Source organism: Rana temporaria, chromosome 1 (genome assembly GCF_905171775.1).
Source record: "Rana temporaria chromosome 1, aRanTem1.1, whole genome shotgun sequence".
In the NCBI taxonomy this organism is placed as follows: domain Eukaryota; kingdom Metazoa; phylum Chordata; class Amphibia; order Anura; family Ranidae; genus Rana; species Rana temporaria.
This window is the reverse complement of record NC_053489.1, coordinates 51,200,738-51,211,032: the sequence shown is the minus strand read 5'-3', so window position 1 is coordinate 51,211,032 and position 10,295 is coordinate 51,200,738. Positions and strand designations below refer to the sequence as shown.

The 10,295-nt window shown below is 44.3% G+C and overlaps 1 protein-coding gene across 1 annotated transcript in view; it reads left to right on the top strand.

Moving 5' to 3' along the window:
- Positions 1-3,309: 3,309 nt before the first annotated feature.
- CPLX4 (complexin 4) overlaps positions 3,310-10,295 on the top strand; it is a 49,110-nt gene continuing 42,124 nt past the window's right edge. Inside the window, exon 1 of the mRNA XM_040337864.1 lies at positions 3,310-3,636. Within this exon, the coding sequence (XP_040193798.1) occupies positions 3,470-3,636 (167 nt within the window). The 5' untranslated portion in view covers positions 3,310-3,469. The remainder of the gene's footprint in view (positions 3,637-10,295) is intronic.

The following is a 10,295-nucleotide window of genomic DNA, read 5'->3' as shown; positions in this document are numbered from 1 at the left end:
AACCATTCTTGTTTTTTTTTTTTAAATCAAAAGTAGGTTTTATTGATACAATAAAGTCATACAGTATAGTTAGGATGTATACAAAGATTATGAAGATACATTCACGAGGATACAGAGAGATACAAATATAAGCACTATATAATATAATGGTCATTGATTTTTAATCGATCCTCTCTCTCTCCAATGGGATTAAACAATACACATGACATCTATGATAGGCCTGTATCTTTTGGAACTAGTTTCTTATTAACAACCCATGTATCCTTTGCAACAGAAGTATATGTCAAACATAAAAATAAGAATAAAAAAAATAGAAATAAAACTAAAAGATTTCTTTGTACTTATCATACGAACATGTGAAATTTAACCTATAGTGATCTCTGCCTCTCCACACCCTGTCATACAGTCATATTCAAATAAGTTCACGTCTACCCCAACATCTGACTCTCTTCCTATTTCCATTTAACAGCAAATTAACCCTGTAATAGTCTCTCCATAATCAGTTCACTAGGTCCCAGCCCCGGAACGTCCAACCAGGGTTGCCACATTGAATAGAATTTTTTAAGGGCATTTCTATACTGGTATGTGATCTTTTCTCTTATCAGTGAGCTATTTACCATCTTAACCCATTGTCCCTCTGATGGTACCCTGGGGGTGATCCAATGTCGAGCTATGGCCTTTCGTGCCGCATAAAGCAAACGCAATACCGCAGTGTGTCCGTTAGGGGAAAGTGATGGTACCTCAAGGGCGCCCAGTAAGCAGATCACTGGGTCATGAGGCAACGAAAAGCCATATGCCTGAGATATAGTGTCAATAACATACCGCCAGTACCTGAAGAGCTTGGGACACTTCCACATCATATGTAACAAATCTCCTTCCTGTGTATTGCACTTGGGGCAAATGGGAGAATCCCGTACACCCCATTTGTGTAGGCGAGCAGGGGTTCTGTATACTCTGTGTAGCAAAAATAAGTGTGATAGTCTATGCTGTGCTGACACCGAGACCAACGGTGCCGAGGTCAAACACAACTCCCAAGTGTCTCCATCGATGGGGCCCAAGTCGGTGACCCACCCCCTCCTACATGGTAGCGTAGACGCATCGTGGGTAGCATTCAGCAATCTGGAATAAACTTGGGATATCATGCCCTTCTTGTCCTTGTTAAAAAGTACATCATTATGTAGAGGGTGTTGTATTAGTGACATGGGAGAAAGTCTGACTTCCCTCTGAATAGCATGCCTTAATTGGAGGTACCTATAGAACTGTGTTCTATCTAGCCCAAACTCTTCCCGTAAATTAATAAAGGATTTGAGGGTCTGGCCCACAAACAATTGTGCAATATACCGGATTCCTATATTAGCCCAGGTCCCAAAACCCTCTAGTTTGAAAATTTCTCTGAAGTAGGAGTTTTTCCAGATTGGGGTATATAAACATACCCCCCTGACACTTAGACTAGATCGGATGTATTTCCATAGGGTATTAAGTAACACTACCGTGGGCAGAGTCTGATCTAAATGTGTGAATCCTGCCTCCAAGTGGGAAACCGCTGGGAGCATTGACTCTGAAGGAAGCAGCGGGGCACGTACAGGGTCTCCTGGGTCTACCTCCCCCCAATGTCCCAAATGTTGAATTTGTGATGCTATGAAGTAATAACGGGCATGAGGGACGGCTAGGCCGCCTTGGTCCTTGGCTAACTGCAATGTAGTAAGCTTTATACGTGCTACCTTTCCCCCCCAGATCAGGTCTCTAAACTGTGCGTCAATCTGAGCGAACCATTTATGTGGGATCCAGATCGGAGCATTGTGAAAAACATACAGAAGCTGAGGGGCCCACACCATTTTTGAACCATTCTTGTTTCACTCCACCACTATGTGAGAGGCAGAGGGATGTATGATTCTTAAAAAAAAATGCTTGTTCTCTTCAACTTTGCCAGCTGTTCATGAAGATCTTCCAAGTCAGTCAATGGAACTCATTGAACCCTCTCCTGGAACGGCTTGTCTTCCAGGTATTGAATTTGGTTCTGGGCACCCTTGCTAGATATGGAGGTGTTTTTGGCTGCCAGCAGAATCATCATTTCCATCACGTGTGACATCTGTGACTGGGATACTATTTCCTAATCGACTTTTACTACATTCACAACCCAACTACAACTGACAACCCCATGCTTGAGCTAGCCATGACTTTATTGGACTCAAAAAGAATTTCCTAATTTCTCACTAAAGTTTGGGATACCTCAGTGATGCCTCCTTTCTCAGGTCTTCAGCTGGATCAGGACCAAGTTGGAACACAGAGTACCTCCTTGGATCTGCTTCATCCTGACTTTATCTACACCTGCAGGCTCTATTCCTTTATTAAGCACTATGTGGTACAACATCTTGTTCAGCTGTCTAATCAGTGGGACCCAGTCTTTAAGGTGGATCACATAATGGTCAATCCCTTATTTAGTCTGCAGGCAGTAGTAAAATCAAACCCTGCAGGTGGCCGCTCATCAGTCCCAGGCACATCGAACTCTGGACACCTGGCTGTCAGCAATCCTTCCGACTCTGCATTCAGGGTGACTCCAGTTCTCAGCGCTCTGGTCCTCAGACTACAGTCGAAAAGTACATTTAGCAACGGAGATGTACACTCTGCAGTCCTCTCCAGCAAGAGGAAGTTCTGTCCTCTACAGCCTTGGAAAAACTGCTCATTTCCACTCCCGTTAAGAGTCTATATCTGGGAGTTGTATTCCATCACTCCATATACGCCTATGCAAGACCCTCTTGCATAGACTATATTTCCCATAGTTTATCAACCACCTGCATCAAAGTCTCTCAAGTCCATGATACACACCATCTCTCTCTGCTGGATGGATGCTGAACAGCATTGAGTTAGCATAAGAGTCTTGTATAGGCACACAAAGCAGCTGCAGCACAGTGTCTTTATAGCATAGTGTCTTTATAGTGTCTCCCTCTGACCAACTAAGCACCTGGCTACACAGGTTATGGGTCAGTGATGAGTAGGATTGAAGCAATTTGATTCACATGACAGCTAGGCATCTCCCCTTGTTAGAAACAAAGGTCAGCAATGGAAGCCTTATTACATCTCTCACAGCTTTTAATAATTTGTTACCTAAAATCCCCTTCCTGTGGTCAATAAACCATCCTGTACCTGAAATTTGTATCATATAAATAAACTCTCATTACATCACATGCAGACTGATAGGAAATTAGCTTAAGGTATTATTATGGAAAGTAGGCAGCTGCATCTAATGATTTTTGAAGTAATCTGAACCATCTGCCTCCATGGACGAAACAGTTCTCCCGCTAATCCAGATTATGGCTGACAAACCATTTTTGGCATATAGTTCCTAGTAACAGTGTGTCCTTGACGGGCTCAAACTGCTGCACAATTTTTCTCCTGCTTGACTCCCCAGCCTGGGTCCTGCTCCCCACTTCGCTTCTCTCTGCTATTTTATGTTTGGATAGACAGCAACATGGCCTTCCTGCTGAAGGGAATGGTTAGCAATCAACTGAAAAGTTTTGGACTGGGGGATGCTGGTGAAGAGAAGAAAGAAGGGGCTGATGCTTCTGACCCGGCAGCAGCGGCAGGAATGACCCGCGAGGAGTATGAGGAGTATCAGAGGCAGTTATTAGAGGAGAAGTGAGTATAAAAACTTTCTTTTATCTTGTCAGAGCCAAGAATGTCCTCTTTTCTCAAAATGGGCCTTGTGAAAAGAGCACATTCATAATACAACCATAGCAAAATTAGTGGATTGTCCCTAATGTCTAGAGACAGCCCATGTTTTTCTAAATTGATCTCTGGAAATGTCCCTGATATGCAAAACTAACCCAAGATCATCACATTTCTTTGTGGGGTTTTTTTTATGTTGAAAAGCTTTAAGCTTTATCTACTAATGATTCCTTGGCGTTTTGCAGTTAGTAACACACATCTATGTTGCAAAAAAGGATTTCCCAATTTGCTAACGTTAATTGGATTTATGCATGACCCCAAAATAGACTCATGATCATCTGTTCGAGCATTGTGCTCGATGTTCCGCCACACACCAGCTAACAAGAAAAATGTCCTTGGAAATAATTTTAAACTATTAGCAGCTATGATATGGCTTTTTATAAAGTATCACGTCAGTTTGAAAAGAGTGTAGTACCATGTTGGTCATCAATAGACTTCATGTACTGGCTGAATAGATTCATACTACAAGCTTCCAGTCTGCTCTTGTCTAATACCTCGCCTGGACAGGAGAGATGAGTCTTTGAAAGATTGCAATTTTAATCCACTCAGCCAATAAAGAAAAGCATTTTAGCCCACAGTTCTTTTCTAGGGATAGCTAAGAAAACTGTTCTTTAACAACTCAATGACATTTATGTTAACATAAAGCCCTGAACAGAAAACCAGTCGATAGATTTATTTGTTAACTCGTTTAGAAAATAGACAAAAATGATTACAGCCTGCTAAACCATTCAAGTTGACCTGTTTTGTTTGAACGTACCTCGTATTATACTGTAAAGTATACCTGTAGCAAAAATTTCATTTTTGAATTTACTCTTTTTTTAGTGCCTGAAGAGCACTGGACCCCAGAACAAAGCTGAATCTCGAAAGTTTGCAATGCAAATACAGACTTTACCTAGGAAGCCGGGGGGGGGGGGGGGGGGGGGGGCCTTGTCTTGCCTCCAGAAGCTTCTCAAGCTTCCTTATTGTTACCACTTGGGTGCCAGATATTGACATTGTGACAAGTAGAAGAGGGCAAGCCAAAGTACTGACTTATTAATTGAACTATGGTGATGCTTGTTCTAATTAGGAACAGGGCCGATCCTAGGCAGGGTACGCAGGGTGCTCCGCAACCCAGGCGCCGCAGAGGTGAGGGCGCCGAAGCTCCAGAGTGCTCCCCTTCCTCCTTTTGTCTGTGTCCAGAGGCGGAGCGCATGTAGCGGGTGCTGTGGTTCCCCATCCCGCTTGCTCTCTCCGCTGGCAACTGACAAGAGCGCATACCTCCCGCTGTCCCCGGAATTCGGGATGGGTACCGCAGCGGAGCCTAGTACCGGAACACGGTACTAGGCTCCACTAATTATTCTGTCCGGTGCGCGTGGAGCAGTCTCCTGTCTGCCCCGCCTCCTCTGCGTGTGTTGGCTCTTCTCCCATAGGCGGTGTGATGAGAGGCTTCAGGGTTGGCCGGAGCTGCTGCCAATCATCCTGTGCACTCCCAGAAGTGCTCCCTGGGTGCCACCCTCCTAGTAATGTATGGGGGCTCTTTCTAACAGAAGCCCTATCTGTGTGCATTAGAGTGACCCCCCTCCAGGTCCCATTAGTTTACTGATTCTCTTTATTGTTAAAAGATCATGGGAGGATCCCAGGATAATGAAGACTTCTTAGGGGAGCATCTCTGTGTTTGATTCGTAGCCATAGAAACATTTGTAAAGGGGAGGAGTTAGTAAAGATGACCACGCCCAGGTGGGGGCGCCATAAATATTTCTGCACCCAGGCGTCTGTGACCCTAGGATCGGCCCTGGTTAGGAGCCAGATTACTAGGGTCAATTTAAATCCAGGCTTAATTTGAAAAATATGCAAATCAAGCATTTTAAATAGATACCAGTGGGTAAAACCTCAATAAAATGTGAATTTTATGCCAACACTGTTGCTGGAACATACCTTACTCTCAGCAACAGAAGTAATACAAGGTTTGGCTGAAGAATATACTGTATATTCAACCAATTTTGCTTTGTCCAGTGGTATTCCAAGACTTCCTTTAGCAGTCTTAGGTATTGCATGGATATAGCATGAATAACCTATCTGATCAGTTTCTTTCTTAGATATGCAGTCAAATAGATAGTGTACTAGCAACTTGTGTTATAGCTCCACTGCACTGTCACAGTTGTTGTGCTGGGTGTCTAAATAGCACCAGAGTTAGCCCCCAGTGTACTCAGTAATTGGCACTCAAAAAAAGAGCTGGTCAGACGCAACCCCTCCCTTTCTTCTGCAATACAAGTCTGTGTGAGGACACATGGCAGTGGAGGGAGGGGGCAGGAAGCAGTCACTAATGAGGGTACATGGGCTTTTAACCACTTCAGGCCCGGGCCAATTCTGACACTTCGCTCCTACATGTAATTTGTTTGCTAGAAAATTGCATAGAACCCCCAAACACTATATATGTTTTCTCAGCAAAGACCCTAGAGAATACAATGGTGGTCATTGCAACTTTTTATCTCGCACAATATTTTTCGAGTTTTTTGGGGGGGAAAAAAGGTTCATGCTTTAAAAAAAAAAAAACAGTAAAGATGGCCCAATTTTTTTGCATAATGTGAATCCCCATAGGAGACGCTTTAATTTCTTTACTGGTTACATTTTATGAGTTACAGAGGAGGTCTGGGGCTAGAATTATTGCTCTCTCTCCAATGTTCGCGGCGACACTTCACATGTGTAGTTTGAACACCGTTTTCATATGTGGGCGAGACTTGCGTATGCGTTCGCTTCTGCGTGCAAGCACACGGGGACAAGTGTATTTTTTATTTTTTTTTGCAAATTTTACTTATTTTTTTTATTTTGACACTTTAAAAAAAAAAAAAAAAAATTGATCACTTTTATTCCTATTACAAGGAATGTAAACATCCCTGTAATAGGAATATGACATGACAGGACCTCTTTACTGTGAGATATGGGGTCAATAAGACCCCCCACATCTCACCACTAGCCTAAAAAAAAAAAAAAAAGATCACCACTTTACAGCCGAAGCGGCGCAGTTTTTTTTTAATACAGAGGCCGGGCGTGACGACATAACATCACGCCTGGCCTCCGACGATCATAGAGACTCCGGCAACCATCTGGTCTGCCGGAAATCTCTGTGATCAGCATCCGGGGCCGGCAGATCCTGTCACCAACTCACTGATCGCAGCAGTGAGTCGGGAGAAGCGGCAGGAGAGGGGACGTCCCCTTTTGCTGCCCGTAAGAACAATTAAGTGGCAGAACAGCCGATATGATCAGTCTTATGGTGCAGGGAATCGCCGGCTGAAACTGGCAATATCGGAATGATGCCTGTAGCTGCACCCATCATTCAGATATACCACCACAAAACCCAGGACGTCATATGACGTTCTCTGGGTGCCAAGTGGTTAATACTCAAACTAAACTGCAGGCTCCTGGGGAGAGCAGATATAGTTAAACAGAAGGGGGCATGACCGAAAAAGGTCTGCTGACCAACTCTCGGTTAGCACTCTCAGCCTATGGCTTTTTTTTTTGTGTTCAACCCTTCTGGGTTGAATGAAAAAGAAAAATAAGTGTGCACTAGGCTTAAAGGAGTTGTAAAGGCAGAAGTTTTTTTTATCTTCAAGCATTCTATGCTGTGTAGCAGCCTCCCCAACACTCCCTAATTACTTACCTTAGCCCCATCTCTCTCCAGCGATGTCTACGAGTGTCTTAGTAACCTGGGACTCTCCTCCTGATTGGCTGAGACACAGTATCTGCGCCATTGGCTCATGTCGCTGTCAATCAAAGTCAACCAATCGGGGGAGAGAGAGGGGATGGGACTGGGTCAAGGCTCCATGTCTGAATGGACACACAGAGCTGTGACTCGGCTCGGGTTGCACCCATAGCAAGCTGCTGGCTTTGGGGGCACTGAACAGACAGGAGGGGCCAGGATCACATAAGAGGGACCCGAGAAGAGGAGGATATGGGCTGCTCTGTGCAAAACATGCTGCACAGAACAGGTAAGATGGCTGTCATTCAAAGTCAGTTAGCCAATCGGGAGAGAGGGGATGGGACCGGGTCGGAACTCCATGTCTGAATGGACACACAGAGCTGTGACTCAGCTTGGGGTGCCCCCATAACAAGCTGCTGGCTGTGGGGGCACTGAACAGATGGGAGGGGCCAGGATCACAGAAGAGGGATCTGAGAAGAGGAGGATCTGTTCTGCTCTGTGCAAAACAAACTGTACAGAACAGGAAACAGCCCAGATCCTCCACTTCTCGGATCCCTCTTCTGTGATCCTGGCCCCTCCCATCTCTTATCTTTAACAACAAAATAACGAGACTTTACAATCAGTTTAAGACATGCCTATCAAAGATATGCTGGTAGGTAATTGGCTCCTGTCTAAATTGGCCCTAGTATTTTTATATATGAATGTGAGTTTGGGACCTTAGATTGTAAGCTCCTTGAGGGCAGGGACTGATGTGAATGCATACAGAATATATGTAAAGTGCTGTGTAAATTGATTGCGCTATATAAGCACCTGTAATAATAATGTAATGAAAAAATGCATATGCAGCAGATACATCTGTGAAAACGTCAGATTCAGGTGTCCATAGATGCCAGGAGGTTGGAGGGGTAGGAAAATGAAATGACTGCCCTCAGGCATCCGTGCTTGCCAGTGGGTCTTTAAATACTAATAATGGACTTGGTACATGCACAGACCTCTGTGTCTGTTGTCAATGGAAGTTATAGAGCATGGGTAGGCAACCAGTAGTCCTCCATCTGTTGCGGAGCTACATTTCCCATGAGGCATTGCAAGGCTGGCAGTTACAATTACTCCAAGAGGCATGATGGGACTTGTAGTTCTGCAACAGCTGGAGGGCCCCAGGTTGCCTACCCCTGTTATAGAGTATAACTAAAGTGTAGCACACACCACTTAGGAGCCACTGTGAATAGGTATCCCCCACCCTGCACAGCCAGGTACACCAAATCTCCACAGTATCCCAGAACGTGGGAACAGTCCAGTGCTTTTTTTTATGCTTTATTGAGGGGTTAAAACTTTGGATAGGGTAGAGGGAAAATTATAGAATGCCCATATGCTATCTGGCTCCTGCTGTCCTCACTCTTGCTCCTGTGCCTCTGGACAGGACTCCTCTGTGTGTTGTAAGAGGATCCCTCCAGCATCCGAGCCCCAGGCCCAAGGTAACCCCCCCGGACTAGGGGGCTACCCACAAGGGTCATCGACAGCCTCCTCAGCACTTCATCACCATCTTCCACCCGACTGCCCCCTGCTGGCAAGACTCAGAGTATTTAAGAGGTGCCCCCCCTGCCAGCCAATTTGGCCTGGGATTGGTTGGGCCCTTATCATACTCCAGGCAGTTCCTCCTTACCCTCCTCGCATTCTTCTGGAAGCTTCTCCGAAATTCCAGCCAGTAGCGGGAGGTACCAGAGGTGTTGCTGCCTGATGAATCATCCAGCCTCCCTGAGTAAATCACCCTGACCCAGATTCAACACAGGCTTGGCTGCCAGCCAAGCCTAAATTTACATGCCTTATTAAAAAACTATTTACACTAGCACTCCACACTAGAGGGTGCTATAGCTAAGGCTTTTTTTTTCAGTTTTGGATAGAGTGGAGAGGGATTAGAACACCTGCCCATTTTTTTTTGCTGTCTGTTCCCCTGTTCACCCTCCTGTCCTGGTGACCTAAATTACTGGGAGTGAAAGTGAAAGGAAATGCTAATTTTTGGGTTGTCAAGAGTGAAAATCTTCCAATGGAGACATTTGATTTGGTGACAACCAGGGATTTTGGGGGATTTCCTCTTACTTCCTGTTTTGGCTATCGGTTACAAATTTTTTATTTATTTAATCGCCTATTTACGTCGACAGAATGGCACGGACAGGCATATGGGCTTACAGGTACGTCCCCTTTAAATTGCGGCCATGTGGTCCCGCGGGAACTGCAGAGCTGATTGACACTGGTGTCCTGCGTTTGGGTCACAGAGCTGAAGAAAGCGGAGATGTGTGTAAACACAACATCTCCTCGTTCTGCCTAGTGACACTTTCACTGATCGTGTTCCCCGTCATCAGGAACAACGATCAGTGACGTGTCACGTGTAGCTACGCCCCCTTACAGTAAGAATAACTCCCCATGGTACACTTAACTCCTACAGAGCCACCTTCACTGCCAGTGTCATTATTACAGTAATCAGTGCATTTTTTTTAGCACTGAACGCTGTAAAAATTACAATGGTCCCAAAATGGTGTCAAAAGTGTCTGATGTGTCCGCCAATAAAAATTGCTGATCGCCGCCATTACTAGTAAAAAAAAATATTAATAAAAATGCCATAAAACTATCCCCTATTTTCTAGACGCTATAACTTTTGTGCAAACCAATCAATAAATGCTTATTGCGATTTTTTTTTTTTTTTTTACCAAAAATATGTAGAAGAAAACGTATCGTCCTAAACTGAGGATAAAATATTTTTTTTATATATTTTTTGGGGATATTTATTATAGCAAAAAGTAAAAAATATTGAATTTTTTTCAAAATTGTCGCTCTATTTTTGTTTATAGCGAAAAAAAAAAAAAACGCAGAGGTGATCAAATACCACCAAAAGAAATCT